Source organism: Centruroides sculpturatus, unplaced genomic scaffold, assembly GCF_000671375.1.
Source record: "Centruroides sculpturatus isolate CEXI.00-Female unplaced genomic scaffold, Cexi_2.0 scaffold100, whole genome shotgun sequence".
NCBI lineage: Eukaryota > Metazoa > Arthropoda > Arachnida > Scorpiones > Buthidae > Centruroides > Centruroides sculpturatus.
In genome coordinates, this window is record NW_019384300.1 from 326,850 (window position 1) to 344,323 (window position 17,474).

Genomic DNA, 17,474 nt, shown 5'->3' on the forward strand with positions numbered 1-17,474 from the left:
TCTAATATTGCAAAAAATATTAATAAAAATTACCTCTCATTTCACTTTCAGGTCTTGCATTAGGTCCAGTATCTGACCAATCACCTCTAACACGTAATCTTTTCATGACAGGTTTACCACCAGGTAATTTTGAGGTTCCCTAAGAAAATATCTATTTTGAATACTGCAATGAAAATATACAAATATAAATAAAAAAGATTATACATATTTGCTTTTAGGAGCTAATATATTAGAATTTATTGATGTTCTATCATATTTTGGGACCCTTTATGAGTATAGATATTTAATCCATTGACACAAATTAGGGAATCCCCACAGAGCTTCCTTCTCAATTTGTACTTATACGCATTCGAACAGTTCTATCGCGTATCAAATTGCAATTATTTTGTTAATCTTTTGACATGGGTCTAAGTAAAATTAATGATATTTTAACTTGGTTAGGATTTAAATCTGAAGCTTAAAGACGATTCGAGTAGTGAAACAGACATTGACGGTACTGATTTGTTTAATGAAATCAATACCTTAAAGTTGCATTTTCCAGAAAACAAGTCTAATGATTCACAAACCTTATACATTATCTTTTTACTAATGACTTAATTAAAATATTTTCGAACACAGCAATAGCACTTACATTGCCAGTTTCAGTTGCATTTGGTGAAGGGTCCTTTTCAAAGTTAAAATTATGAAAAAACAATTTTAAGATCAACAATGCACCAGCAAAGATTAAGTAATTTAGCTATATTTTCAATTGAACATGAAATCTTAGACTGGTTGGATACAGGAAAATTGAAAGCAGATTTCGCAAACATAAAGGCAAAAGAAGTTTAATTTCTATAGAAAAATATTTATATGGTTTTACACTTAAGTAAACAAAAATAACTTAGTAATAATAAATAAATTTTTTTGTAAAGTTTTTTTTTTTTCCTTTTTTCACACCCTTATGAGACAACACTAAAGAGCCTTTCTGGCAAGCTCAGCGTAGGTAATCGTAGTTAAACAGGGGGCGGCATAATCGGTATTGCACACGGGCGCTCAAACTGCTAGCGGCGCCCCTGCTTGCTTGGTATATATTGTCTAAATCCCAGTCTGCCTTTCCATAACGTAAGACTTTTGTCTACAGACATTTTCATCTGGGATGTAAGCATATTTGAACCTGTGGCGTAAATGATCGATAACACTGCATAATTTATGTAGTTTATCATCACCACCTGAGGCTTGATTATTGTCTGTAAAATGCAAAAATGACAATAAAAGCAGAAAGCAGTTGCTCGACATTGCACTCGAAAAAAATGGTGTAGAAAAAACATCTTCAATTGTAAAGTACATACTTATGCATTGTTTTCTAATGATACTTGAGACCATTATAAGTCCTATAAATTTTCTAATTTCTGGATTTGTTGTCGGTTTCCAGTTTTTTTATATATGACTATTTTCCCGTAAATTGTCACAGCGCATCAAACCATCACCATATCTGTTAGTTTCTTCAACGATTTTGTCCACAAGTTCATCATCGAAAAACACACTAAAGCAGTCGAATGGTGTAGCATCACTCTGTAAATTACATTGGATTCCTGCTTGTCCCGTGAAACTGTTTACTCGAGGGCTTCTGAAGTTCATACAGATCCAACCATTGTCACTACTAAATTATGGACATTTTGCACTATTATTTCCTCGAGTACTATCGTATGATCGGCCTCTGTATCCACTTTTAGTTGGTATATCACGATCAATATCACCACTACCATCACTTACATTTTCATTTTGTATCTACTCGTCATTGCTGTCTGAAATTTCAGACTAATTAAAACCTAAATTAAATAAATATTCGATTATTTCTGACTTATTCAGAGCACTATTTCTACCAGTCGTTGCCATCTCAAAACAGACAAATTAACGGTCTACTTTTCTTTGTGATTTCTTGTAAATAACTATTGCTAGAATTGTAATATACTGCTGTGCAAAACCTAGATAACATAATGATTCTTTTGATATGAGTCACTAATTTCAGAATTCTGTACAAGTAGCAACATCTGATGTTTAAAAAATATTCCGATGCAGAAATGAATATGTTCATGGTCAACGGGTCAGGTCAAATGAGGTCAACATGAAAATATTTGGGAACAACATGGGACAGGTTAATTATTATTGTTTGATTTGATTAGTGCCTTAACTCCATTGTCGGCCCATGTATCGCACAATATCAACAGTTTAACATTTCAGCAAATTTTTAATACACCTTTTCCACTTAGGAAAGTCAAATCACGGTTAAATTTATCCTAACTGGTGTCAGGACTCTCAGAGAAAGATTTCTCCAATATTTCTTCCTACATTTTTCATCCTGAATGTGGAACAGTGTTATACCAGCATTCCTGGTTCTCACAAATATTAATTATTGTTCAATAGCTGTATTTTGGACCTATCTAATCAATGTTTATAAATAAAAATATGTTATTTAGCATTTTAAATTATTACATAAACTGAAGAGTTTTCTGGTGCATTAAATCAAACACAGATAATGAGTTATTGGAAAGTTATATCAAAGTATATATAAAGTACAATGGAACCTCGCTTAATGAGCACCTTTCATAAGTAATTTGCATAATGAGCAACGAGAAGAGGGGAAGTCCCAGATTGTGCACATGCTACATTAGTCTGTGTTTAGCATTCATTCTGCTATCATTTTAGTGTCACTTATGATCACACATTTTTTTCAAACTTGTATTCAGACGTATTACATATAAATAACAACAACCATAGCCCGATATATAATAAACACGCCAAACAATATGTCAAACTCTTGGGCTATGCAAAGGCTATAATTAAATATTAGAAATTACTGTGTTTCAATTTTTTTTTTGTTTTCTACAAATTGAATTTGCATTCTAGGTTGGTTCATTCTGCTCTAGAAGAAAAGATGATGATTATTCACACTCCTTAACAATGTATATTATTTAATTTTCTTTGAATAAATGTTATACATAAAATATTTGAGTATTTTTTTCAGCATGGAATGCATTAACATATTTTACATTAATTTATATGAGAAAAAACTGTCTTGTTTAACGAGTGTTTCACATTACCAGTAAGATTCTGGAACAAATTATGATCGTTAAGTGATGTTCCACTGTATAACAAGTTTAAGTGAATTTTAATATTTTTATCATATTTTTCTCAACAAATATAACTATTATTTTCCAACCTTAACATCTAATTATTTTGTATTTTTTTTAAAATCAAATACCTATTATTAGTGATGTTGATAATCAATATACAGTAGAGCATCAATTATCCGACCCCCGATTAACCGTCACATTGGTTAACCGACTGTTCTAGTCGGCAAATTTCAAATGTCCGCTACTGATGTGGCATTACAATATTTGGCTATGTCTTTGCTACTTTAATATTATTTTTCTTAAATTTTTGCATGTTTTAGCTGGAAACAGGCTCGACTATTGAAGGGAGGCCAGTATTTAAACGAGACTTAATTTTCTAATAATGAATGGTTGTTCATTTTGTGAGCAATAAAATAATTTTAAAATAATTTTTAACGATACAATAGCAACGATTATTATTAAAAAAAAAATTTGTTAGGCTTAACATCGATGAAAATTCAACGCAAAGTTGGTTAATAGTGATATACTAATATACTAATTATATGGGATATACTAATATAATATACTAATAATATATTTTTTTCGGTTATCCAATTTTTTCAGTTATCCGACCAATCTGAGTCCCTGCTGTATCGTTCAGTTGACCAAACTCAACCTAATCTATATAGCAGGACTAGGAGATATAGACGAGCAGGATATTGAGGAGTTACAGGAGGTTTCAATGACTTAATTTTTTATCTATTACAAACACATTTAAAAAAACAGGTGTTTTGCATTATAATATAAAAATAAATGCAAAAAAAGTATCTTAAAAAATATATAATGAATAAATACCTAACTTTTTCAAACTTAATCATTATATTATAATCAATACAGTGAATGTTTTGTTACTAATGAATACATATATTGTTAATCAGCATGAAATACAAAAATTCTGAAATTCTTACACAATAATCTTAAGATATAAAAACTTCATACTTCATTTCCATTATCTTTTTCTGCTGCTGCAGCACCAAATACTTTAGGTTCCTTTCTACAGTCATCCTAATTATAAAAAAAATATTTTATATTCAAAATACATATTATTCAGAAAGGTATATAAAAATTTATCACAATGTTTAGTTGTATTCTTAAAAAACATTCTTAATTACTATTACTATTGGGTGATTATAATTAATGTACTGTATTCCCATTCAATGCTGTCTAAAAGATATTTAGCAGTTGAAATACAATCAAATCTGGTATTATACCAGATTTGATTTCAAATCACAGAAAAGACACAAATTTTATACAAAAAAAATTTGTACCAAAGCTCACCACTATGCAGTTTCCTTTGCATACACCATACATTGCAACCAAGTACAAGGTATAAAAGTGACCACTACAGTTGAATGTCATTCTTATCATAACTGATGATCATGCACTTCTTGTAAAATTGTTTTATGAAAACAATCACAATGATGTAGATGCATTTCAGTAATTTTGCAGTTATAAGAATGTGCACTGAAGATTATTGACTAAGTTCTCAGGAGATTGATCACTTAATTTGAAGAAAATGGATGTATAGGAGTTCAACATAGTTGAGGTCACAAATCTATCACTTCACAATTACCACAACTATTGTTGAACAGTCAATGTATAATGTTGCAAGCTCTAGTAATGCATGTGCAATGTTGAAACATTTGGGTGTTTCCAATAGCCTACTGAAAAAATTAATGCATTATTATACATGTAAGTTGATCCACAACTAGCAATTGATTCTCTATGACAGAGAAACCCAATTTACTTGCATTGGCCTTCCTCTCCAGAAGGAAAGTGAAGGTATTGCAACCATAGAAGATTCTGGAGAATGATGAGGCACATTTTCATCTCAATGGAACAATGAACACTTATAAATGTTGCATTTGGGCCATGGAAAACAATCTTTTTCAGCAGATTCATGCACTCACCAAAAATTACAGTCTGCTATAGATTCATAGCTATAGTTTTTTTTTTTTAATCATTCTTCTTTAAAGAAGCTAGTCTTAATGGGCTTGTGATATGCTCTGTAACAGATGCTGCCTATGGCAATTTCTATGTTAACAGTGGAATGTTGTTAAAATATTTTCTACTACCAGCCACTTTGTTGTCTGAATTTTAATTTGCAATTTTGATTGTGGGGAAACTTAAAAAGTGCGACTATTGAGGATACATTGCAAATTTGGCAATCTTGAAAGAGTATCACACTCCAAGTAAGAAGTATTACAGATGATCAATGACTGGTCATTGGTCAACCTTTCACAGCTTCAAGTTTCACACTTTTAGAATGGGAACCACTTTGAGCAATATGTCCTGCATCACTGAATTTTCTGTAAAGAATAAAATGAAATGTTTTTTCTTGCAGCACCAAAAGTATCACAGTGATAAATTTTAGTACAGTACCAACTTTTTTTTACAGAAATTTCTTCTACACACCCTGAATGTTTGCCATACCAGATTTGGTTGTATTTGAACTGCTAAATATCTCTCTAGATAATTAAAGTAATTAAAGTTCAACCCTACCATTACTCAGTATTTTACATATTACATATACAGTAAGACCCTGCTTAATGCTGCCTCGCTTAACACTGATTCGATATAATGCGGTCTGCTCGAAGCCTAAAAAAAGCTCAAAATTTACACCGATTTAAATTATTGCGGCATTTCAATGATTCGTATATAATACAATTATTTGCAAATATAAACCAATCAGCAAAAAGTGGCAGAAATAGTGGTACTTTCTTTATATCTATGTTTGGTGCAATTTTGAAAAAAATATAATATTATGGATATCATAGGCAAAATCGACTTCGCTTGGCAAGAATTAACTGATAAATGCATAAAGTGTGGAAGAAGTTATGGCTGAAGGTATCCAAGAATTCTCAATGAAAAAAGCCTATTGCTGTATCGTTCAGTTGACCAAACTCAACCTAATCTATATAGCAGGACTAGGAGATATAGACGAGCAGGATATTGAGGAGTTACAGGAGGTTTCTGGTGAGAGCCTTACCAACAATGACCTTCAAGAACTGGCAGAACATGGAATTCATGTAGAACTGGAAAATAGATATTCTGAAAACGAAGAAACCAAAAAAATTTCTCTACAGATTTCCTTAGTAAAAGTTTGGTAACAATAACTGAAATAGTTGATCAAATTGTAGTGAATTATCCAGATTTTGAAAGGAGTGAAAAACAAAACGAGGCGTTTTGGATGCAATCTTCTGCTACCGACATTTTCTTAAGGAAAGAAAAAAGCGACAATGAAACTTCACGACTTTATTGCAAAAGAACACCAATTTCAGAAAAGTAAGGACCTTCATCACAAAAAATGAACTTTACATTTATGTGTGCATATATTTGTGTTTTATTTAACATATATTATTATACAAATTAACATAAAAATAACTTAAAATTAAAGTAAAATTTGTTTATTTTTGGTCACATGTTCCCCTATCCCTATTCACTCTATGTTAAAATGACCTCATTTAACACTGTTTTGCTTAGCACTGCCATCTAGAAACGCATCCTGTTGTCTTACTGTATTAATCAGTTTTCAAATAAATTGTTTACAATAAAATTAATTATATAAAAATCATTTAATATTATATTTCTTTAAATTATAAAAAAAAAAAAAAATACAGTGGGTGATTGGTTAACAAACAGTTCGAAGAGCAAACAAATTAGATAATGAACACTTTCACGAAAGATTTTTTTATGATTGGACAAACGAACACTTTACTGAACAAACATAAAAAGAAGTGATAGAAAATAACGAATACCTATTCATTTTCCCTTGTCTTCAGGTAACAGTTCGAAACCTTTCAGAGTACGGGAGACATCAACATCGATGCTCAACCCAATACCAACCGGATAGTATTAATATTCCTTCAAATTTTGAAACTTTCCTTTGTAATTCCAGCTTTTTGTTTACCTTTCTGACCAAATAATTTTTTATAGTCTTCCTGAGACTGTTGGACAGGCACTTGTTAAGTTTTGCGTCGGGATTTATTTACAAAAGGTGAAAGTTTAACTGTCCCATCGGATATTCGTTCACATTTTAATACCAAATTTCATCCATGCCTTGCATTTAAATAATTTTTTGTGGGCTAGTTGATTTCTGTTCTCTGAATTTTAGTAAGTGCTTTTCTAAACCTTTTATTTAAAAAAGAAACTGGTATTATTATGGAGCCTAAAAAAAGGTGTCAAGAACTGTGCTCACCGTAGAAACCAAGTAAGAGATAATAGCCAAGGTAGAAAGTGGGCACAAGATGTCTGATGTTGCTAGGCAGTAGGGAGATGGCTTGAACAGGTCTACAGTAGGCACAATCTTAGCTATGAAAGATATATCAAGAAGTCTGAAGCTGCTAATGGAGTAATGAAAAATCACATATGAGAAATAAAGAGCATTTTAGAGCTCATAATGGAACCTGAAACTGATCTGACAAAAGAAGAAGTCCAGGGATGTCAGAACAATGATCACCCACGTGGCATCCAAACCAGAATAAGGTTAATGGGGTTCGGGATCTCTACAATTACAATACTTTTTATTTTTTGGAGTCTCCGGAACGAATTAATCAAATTCCCATAAAAACCTATGGTAAATCGTTAATCAGTTAATGAACAAAGTCTTGGAACAAATTATGTTCATTAACTGATCACCCACAGTATATAATTTAAACAAACTTAAAAAATTTTTTGAAGTTAATTTGTTAATTTATTTGTTTTAAATAAAGTTATTAGCTAATCATACTTAGTGAAGCTTTGATTAATTGAGTCAATATAAAGTATATTGTAATAGAGAATTTTAATAAAATCACTGTATAAAATCAAAAATCATTAATACCATGAAATAATTTTAAACAATAATATTCTCAAAAGTTCATAAACAAAAGAGGTATTTCAATATAACTTACTTTAACTTCAAACAGATAAATATAATCAGATGAATAACTAACAAGCATTTCCTCTCCATCTGGACTGTAAGTCAAAGATGTAATGCGATGACTGTGACCACCAAATTCCGGAACAGTAAAATGAGCTATCATTGCTTGTATGCCACTTCCACCATAATTACCTTTAAAAAAAATTTTTTTTTCAGTAATCTAAAAAATTAACTGAAGAATCTACCAGATTAATATTTAATGTATTTCATACAAATATAACTTTATTTAAAAATTAAAAAAATATTAAATTTCTTAATTAAAAAGAAAAATTTTTTTTATAAAACTTGAATTGAGTATTGTCTTATTTACCATTTAATAAGTAATTTTAATTTTTATAAAAATTCTCTTAATTAAAAATTTTTTTATCATTTGATTTTAAAAATATTGTACAGTCACTTCCCTATTTATGAACATTCAACTTATGAACTTTCTGATTTATGAACAATACAATCATGCCTAAAATTAAAATTTTGCATTGATACTGAAGTTCTCTTGCCACACATGGGGTGGCTTGAAGTTACTTTTTGGTCAGTAATATATAATAAATTTTTAATAATTAATTAATGTGGGCTTATTTTATTGTGTATCATCATTTTTCATGCAAATTCTGAGGTTCCATCACCGCTTGTGAGATGGCGTCAAAATTGGCAACATTGGAGTAATTTCACTATTGTTTTTCACTATTGTTGGCAATTTTTATAAACTTTTACAATTATTTCTTCAAACATGCCTCCAAAAATGTAATAGTAAATCTAGCAGTGAAGCTAAATTTCAAGAATTTACATAAATAATTCTACATAAGTTCAAAATAAATTTTTGAATTCTTACCTGTAGCACGAGTACCCAGCATCCTGCGATCGAATATTCGCACAGATCCATCAGCACATCCAATACCAAGCTGATATGGTGTCAATGGATTTACAGCAATTGAAGTTACTGCAATACGACTGTTAATAAGGACATCCTAAAATAATTACAGTTATTTTTTAAGATATTCATAAAATTTAATTATTTTCCAGAAATGAAAATACTATAAAACTCAGACTGAAATATTATTACAATAATTTTGAAACCAATATATTGAGTAAAAACTTTTACCCAGAGCAGTGAATTTAAATTCTAGTAAATTTTCTTTTTATGACAGGAAAATTTACATCAGATCTGTTTTAGCTTGTTTGGAAGAGGCTATTGTTACTTTTACATTTGTAACTTTTAAATATAATGATTGTACAGCCAAAAAGAATTTTTGAAATAAATTTTACCAAATTTTTCCATATAAAAATAGTTAATTATCAATATGTTGTTTCACAAGTTCCATGAAAAACATGTGCATATTTTTTAATTCTTACTAATAATTTTTTTTTATATTTATAGCTGAAACTGCTGCAACACATTTGACTTCATTCTAATTATAACAAAATAATAAAAGCCAAATATTTAAGAATTTGTAGGAAAGTAAGACAATAGTCTTAAAAAAACCTTTTTATTGAAATAAATCATTGACATCTACAAATTCTCAAACCGACAAAAACCAAATCCTTACTTATATTTAACATCTTTAATATTTAACAATAACATTTCAAATACTGTTTATGTCCCAATTTCTATTTTTCATTGAAAAGTAAAAATAATTTAATCATTCTTACTAATTTCCAAAAATTATATTTGGGTTGTTTGTGTATTTAAAGATGTGTTAAACGCTTGTGTAAAAAATTTAATTCTTAAGAATATAAATAATAACTTAAATCTATTTTCATTATACAGTGGTACCTCGGTATACATCTGCTTTAGAATACGTCCAATTTGGAATACGTCCTGTTTGGACGAACAAATTTTGCTCGGTATACGACTTTTGTTCGGTATACGACATAATTCAATTATATGCGCCATCAATGAACAAGTAGCACTATTGGTGTACTAGACCAGACTAGACGTTCGCGGTGCAACGGTTTATAACTTTGTTTAATTTCTTCTGATTTTAATTCGTAAGTAAAATTTTATTATTTTTATTAGTCACGAATCCCAAAAAGGTAAATGAAAAGTGACAGAAAGCTAAAAAATGACTAGAATTACAATGGAACTGATGAAAGAGATTGTTGAGAAATACGAAGGTGGCATGTGTGTTCGAGATTTTAACTGTTGTTTACCGTATTCCGAGAACGACGATATGGAGAACCATGAAAAATAAAGACATTATTAAATCTGCTAACGTTGCGAAAGGGGTTAAATCAATTTCTAAACAGAGATCAAAGACATTAGATCGTGTCGAGAAATTGCTTTTGCTTTGGATAACTGAAAAACAGTGCTGGAGACAGCGTATCGGAAGCAATTATTTGCACGAAAGCTAAAAAGATACACGCTGATCTCACGAAAAATCAAGCAGGAACTAGCCAGGAAAGCGAGGTGTTTAAAGCCAGCCATTTTTTTTACACGAGAACGGATTAATCATTTTTACGTTACTTCTTATGAGAAAGGTTGGTTTGGTATACGTCCAATTCGGTATAAGTCCAAACATCGGGAACGGATTAAGGTCGTATACTGAGGTTCCACTGTATTTTATAAATTTATACATGTCTAAATCAAAATAATATACAACTGTATAATCTTTAAAAAATTACCTCTTTACAATTTTCAGTACAACAACTAGTTTTCATACGTAAATCAAACCATCTAACAGTACCGTCTTCACCACATGACAAAAACGTATGTGGATCGTTGGGAACAGTCATTATTTCATAAGCAGTCCCAAAATGACAACTAAATAAATTACTCATACTTGATTCTGGATGATCCAAATTTGAAAATATAACTACACCATCACCAGAACAAGATACTACCTGTAAAAATTATATTTATATATTATGGGTAAATAAAATTTAATAATTAGAGTATAGAACTTAAAAAGCAGAAATTAACACTTTCAGCAAGAGCCACATGCAGCTCTTTTTTGAGCTGCATACGGCTCTTGAAGCCACATTTGCCCACATCTGGTATATTGTATATAGATTGTATGAATATGCTATATTCATACAATTATCATATTCATATGCTATGCTAAGATATCATACTTCTTTCTCAATTTTAAAAACTTTATTACTTACCTGCCTATCCATTGTGTTAGGCAGGAATTTGGCACTGAATATATTTGCACGATGGCCAGTTTGCACTGAAGCCACAACCTACAAATCAAATATACATTATTATTGAGCAAAAGAAAATATAATTAAGAAGTTAAATTAGTCAACCTCATGTGTGTATCCATTTGTTATACAAAGATGTTGATCATCAGATCCAGATAGTAGGTAATTACCATTGTCATTCCAACATATTGTGTTAACCTGTAATTAACAAATTTATTGTCTTTGTTCCAACTGACTTATAGGAATACACTTTTAAAAAATTGTTATTAATTTATTACACAAACATACTACTGGATTTTAATCAGATTATAATATGGTTAATTAATTATAAAGATGTTAAGAATATTCTGGAAAAAAAAACTGATCTAGAGTGGAACTCAAACCTGCAACTCCTAGGAGTTGCAGGTTTGAGTCTCATACCAGATCAAGTCCCCACAAGATATCAGTTTTAACTGCCTATCTTTAGTCTAAATTACATTAATACCTTTATAATTAATTAGCCATATTATATAGTTCAATTAAAATCTAATTACATCATTTATTATTATATTTTCAACTTAATTATTATAATTACATAAAAACCATTATTATATTAAATAAACATTATAACATAATAGTCTTACTTAGTTTAAAAACACTACTTTCATCTCTCAATTTAAAAAAGCTGAATGTTCACACATTATATAAAAAAAAACTTAGAAGAGTTTTAATTTGTCACATTTCTTATGTTGTTACTTGCTTTCACTCATTTTTGCTTAACCATTTACTGAGTGTAAAATTTTTTTTTTTACATTGATCTGTTTAGATCAGGCCTGGCCAACCCGCGGCCTGTCACGTTAAATTGCGTGGCCTGCTAAGCGATATTATATTGTGGCCGTCGGCCATAGTTTATATATATATATTTTTGTTAACTTTAGCTAGGCTCAGTATTTCCTTTGTTCTTTTGTCTTATCTGTTCTAGAACTTTCTCCCTTAATCCCTATTCCTTCGGGTGACATCACTGATTCTGTGAAACAAAGTCAAGAGACAAAAGGAACAACAAGCCCCTAGGGGAAAAAGGAAGTGGAAGCGAGGAGAAGAAACGGGGACTTCGTCGAGAGAGGACGGAGAAACGAGTGCGGTCCTGACCGAGGAGTCGAGCAAGGAGTGAGAGAAACCTTGCGAATGAATACCTTGATTGCCTAGAGAGAGATCAGAGGTGTCGGAACCTTGTAAGAGACGGCTGAATTATAGAGTAACGTAGGACCGTTGCTAAGAAGTCGCGTTTCTCCAGATTCAAGTAACAACAAGCAGGAAGACCACAAGACAACCCCAGAAAACGTAGACGTTCATAAAAGGAAAGAAATTAAGGTCTGGAGCCATTCAAAGATTCAAGATGGTGAATCATCCGAGACCACGTGGTAGAGAAAAATCCTGGGTATTTTCCCTTTTATTCTACTCCTATCCTTATCTATATGTTTATTTCTCCTTCCTTAGTTTGTAAGTAGATTAAGTTTTAGTTATAAGTCGCCACCATGTGTTTTGTTTCCGTTGCCACCACAGAAAATTGTTAGTGTAGATGATTATCTTATGTATATCGAACCCAATAGGCTGTAAGTTGGAATCATTTTAAAGAACATGTGTTTGTGAATAAAAATCTTTAGTATTCTTACTCGTTTTATTTGTTTCCTGTTCGCAATAATACATTGCCCTCAAACGAAACTTCACAATATATTTATTAAAACTTTTGTTTCCCGTTATGTATATACCAAAACAATTAAATAAATGAAAATTTGCATATGTCATTGTTATAACGCACAAGTGCGAGTACGAACTCTTGGTATAACAATAAAATCTTCTTCATTTTGTATTTGTTTTACTTTTTTAAAAGCATGTTTGCCTAAATTGTGGTCCACCATAATGTTATGCGTGATCAAAGTGGCCTGTGAAACAATTTGGGTTGTCCAGGCCTGACCTGGTTTAGATAATGATTCTTTATTTTCATTAATTAAATTAAAAAAGAATTTCAAGCTTTTTAAAATTACCTTTCAGGCACCAAGGCTTTCTTCATACCCACAATAGGACAAGCACAAACACAGAATCTAAGATATCAAGAATAAACCATCCATGAAAATTTCAGATCTGATCCAGACTTAAATCCAAATTCCCCAAAGTAGCAGACTTAAGGTACTAATATGTCAGCCAATCAGATGCCCAGGTAGATATAATAATTTGAAATTTCAAATAATTGTGTATCATCACTCTTAATACCTCATATTAAAACAATTATAATTGTAACAAATTTTTATTGTTTAATTCATGGTTCAAACACACTATGAACTACCAGATCCAATTTTCATCATTTTTGGGTAGGCCAGACATAAAATATCATTTAGCATTAATAAAGAATGGAAACATAGCTTAACCTGCATTACGGACCACTCAGAAAGTAGCCCAATTTTCAATTTTTCACATAATCTAGCAACCTTTCATGTGTATGGTCATTGACCATGCTACTGACAATAGTGAAAGATCTCAGTCATGCACATTATTTATAGCAATAATTCACAAATTAGAAAATGCATGTGCAGTACTTATGGCATCGAGGAATAAGGGAATAATGAGTCAAACAAAACTGACTCACAAGTGAAATTTTCCAACTCAGAATCTCCCAAAATTTCAGAATTCCTAGAAATTTGCAAGTAAGCACAAATCCTCTATCTATAATAAATTATAAAGATCCAGATTAAATTCAAATCTGGATCCTCATAGCAACAGAATAATGCCTTATTATATAACCATATGACTAGCAATAATATATTGCTTTTTTTCTAGGTTAACATCAATCCTCTGAAAAAATTAAAGCAATGAAGCAAGTCTTTACTCAGTAATTTAACTGGGATTCACACGCTTTCAAAGCTAAATGTTCCCACACAAGCTTCTGAGGATAAAATAATGAAATTCCAAAAAATGTTTAACTTTTGATTTATAAAAAGATATTGTAATACAGTTACTTTAGTTTCATTTTAAGAATGAAATGAAGTATTTTACATAGGGTGAATCAGATCAATTTTTACCAAACTAGATTAAATACTGAAACATAATGAAATTAATTTTTTGTTATTAAGTTTTATTATAATTTCAGAATTAATAACCATTTGGCTTTGGTTTCCAACATATATTTGATTAAAAAAAACAAAACTTTTCAAGTCAAACAAATCAAACAAACAAAAAAAATCAAACCAGCAATTATTTATGGTGACATCATCACAAAGCCAGGCTGCAATTTTTTCACAATGCTCTCAATTTTAGTAGTGTCTTGCCTCTGTACATCATACTTTTCTTGTTAACAATGGAGTTAACAATGGAGTCATGCCAGTCATCTATCTAACTTCATTCAGAAGAAAATTTTTGAATTGAAATAATGTGACTTCTGGTCTAAACCAGATATTTGTATATAGTTAATCAAAGCTTCCTGCCCATAAGCTTTCTATATCTGGTCTCAACTTTCATCTACTTAACTCTGTTCTCGAGATTAAGGAAAGACAGACAGATGCCATTAGAAGTTATAGGTCTACAATTTTTGAAAATTACAGTCCAAATACTATTTAGCTATTTTAATCAAAACTATATAAACAAATTTATTTATTTATTTAAATTTAAAAAGGGGTATATGGACAGTCTGGACCATCCTTTATAAATATTCAAACTATTTATATTTTGTTAATTTTATAATAATCATACAACAACCATCTCCATTGTCTTAAAAAAAAAATCATTATACAACAAAAATTATAATAAAAAGTAAAATAAAATGTTTGTGTTTATTTTATTATATGTGTTTATACATTGTATATTTAAATTTAATATAAATATATAAGTGCAGTTATATATATATATATATAAGTATAGTTTGTTTCTAGTGTAAAGTTCAACTATAAATATACTAAATCCTAAATAATAGTTACAAAGTTCATTTTAATTTAAAAAATGAAATACTTACACAACCATTATGTACAGGCAATTTAACTTGAAGTCTCAATTTTTGAATGAAAGTTTTATTATCTGAAAAACATATTAAATTTAATTTCAGAATGTTTAGGATAGGCTGTATATCATCATAAAAATGTTTCATTTAAAGTTTTTGACTTAAAATTATCAATATAAATTAATAATTCTATTTTTTTTAAGTTAATATAGTAAAAAACAAATGTTACAATGTATCATTAACTTATATTCTTTTATTATACACATAACTTATAATGATCTTGAAGGTCCCAAGAAATGTTTTTACTTTTCATATTTAATAAAAAAAATATTCTGTATTTTAATCTACTCTCAGATTTCCTTTCCACCATAAAAGTACTCAGTGACAGATTAATGAAACTGATCAACTAGTTAACAGTTGCTATGGAAATATGATGTGAAATCATATGATATGTTTGGGTGGTTGAAGTGCAAACTACTGCCATTTTGTTACACCCAAAAATACATTTACAAGATTTGCTGGTAATTCAGAGTTTACATGATGCACTAGAATATGTCTTTCAAATTGTTTGGACTTGTGAGAAATGCCCAAGGCTCCCCTTCATTTCCATTTCACTATCAAATTGCTGACAGTGGACTTTGGAATTTCTAACTGCTGCAAAATCTCCTTTACAGAATGTCCAAATTTCAAGGCTCCTATAATCATTTTTATTGTAAGTGCATCCAACTCTCTCTTTTGCACCATGTTGGACGAAAATATGCATATGATGCAACCACACGTCTTAATTGGCATGCCCTAATTTGAATACCATCACATTGTTTCAGGCAAGTTCTTTCTAATCAAAGGGGTGTTGGCTATTGGCTATATAGTGTAGAATATCCCAAAAGCATAAAACAAACTATAAATGAAACTCAGTTTACAATAAGTGATCATTATTTGTAGGTAAATATTCATTCGTATGTTGGTTTTATTCTATAGCCTTAACACACGGCTAATAATGTGCAACTATTATTAGTTATCAATCACCATCATCAATATTAACTAGTGCTTTAAACAGTAAGGGCAATATAATTGTTCAACTATGAGTATCTTCTTAAGCCATTCTACATTGAGATGAGTCTAGGTCTCCCATACAAAGTTACTTAGTGGATGAGCAACTCACTTCAGTCATGGTCATCTGGCACAACTGTTCAAAGAGCAATACACATTTTGTTATAATCCACATATTTTTAATGTAAGCATAACACAAATAATGTAAGTATTATTACATTTAAGAACTTCTGTGCAAATAATTTAACCCACAGCATGGTATAGCTAGTAGCAGCAGCAAATTTTGAATAATTTTTGGTGGAATTTTTCAAGAACAGAAAAATATCTAGTGTATTTATTGTTTGCTACAAGAGAAGCTTCTTTTAAACATTATATCATTTATAAAATTAATGTGCAAGCAGAAAGTGATAATGTATTGGAAATGCAAGTCCTCTTCCTGGTTCCTATATCATTTCCAATTTCATTTAATAGATAAATAAGTATCTCAATGGAGTGTGTCATGCACAAAATATCATCATGTGCTTTGAAAACCCCTCACATAATGATACAAAACATCAATGAATGTACTGTATCTTATCATTCAACCCTATCTATAATGTTTTTTCAAGTACAGCCATTTTTTACTCTCTTTTTAAGTACTAAGTTATAATAAAATTAAGATATGGTGTATATTTATGTATATTGGGGTGCTAGGCACGTGTATTATAATTTTTATTCTATTATACATACTGTAAGTTGTCACACTTTGTGTTGGGTTCTTTGTTCATATCAAATCTTTGTATCGCGCGCCACCTTATGGTGGATCTTGTCGGAGCCATGATTGGACCCTAGGGTGACCACGTGTGAGGTAAAGGGAGGAGCGTGCGCGAGGATATAAAAGGGGTGACCCGAAAGGGAAAGTGGTCTTTTTTTTTCTTCTGTGTGACCCCTAGACTGCGTAAAGGAAGACGAGAGATACAAGAGACAAAGGAGGTAAGGGCTCGATCCATATACGTACAAAGGAGTGGGTATTCGAGAGGATTGAACTAAGTGAGGGAAGGAATCGAGTTGCATCAGACTCTGTATGCGTCGATGAATTATCTGACTAAGGTTGGGTAAAAGAACATTGTTAACCAGTGTCCAGCGACCCATTAGTTCGGCCCTAAATGATTTTTTGTTTCCACGTGGTCGCAACTCCGATCAGACGTCCACTCACCAAGAAGTCTGCCCTATATTGATTATTGCGGTGGCAGATCTGCTATGT

General features: G+C 30.8%; 1 protein-coding gene across 1 annotated transcript in view; it reads right to left on the bottom strand.

Moving 5' to 3' along the window:
• The window catches only part of LOC111637540 (DDB1- and CUL4-associated factor 6-like), a 55,861-nt gene that overhangs the window by 21,224 nt on the left and 17,163 nt on the right, over positions 1-17,474 (bottom strand). The window contains exons 2-9 of the mRNA XM_023383077.1: positions 15,197-15,258; positions 11,320-11,412; positions 11,176-11,253; positions 10,693-10,911; positions 8,903-9,038; positions 8,045-8,205; positions 4,092-4,157; positions 34-139 (exon numbers count right to left, since the gene is read on the bottom strand). Coding sequence (XP_023238845.1) covers positions 34-139; positions 4,092-4,157; positions 8,045-8,205; positions 8,903-9,038; positions 10,693-10,911; positions 11,176-11,253; positions 11,320-11,412; positions 15,197-15,258 — 921 coding nt within the window. The remainder of the gene's footprint in view (positions 1-33; positions 140-4,091; positions 4,158-8,044; positions 8,206-8,902; positions 9,039-10,692; positions 10,912-11,175; positions 11,254-11,319; positions 11,413-15,196; positions 15,259-17,474) is intronic.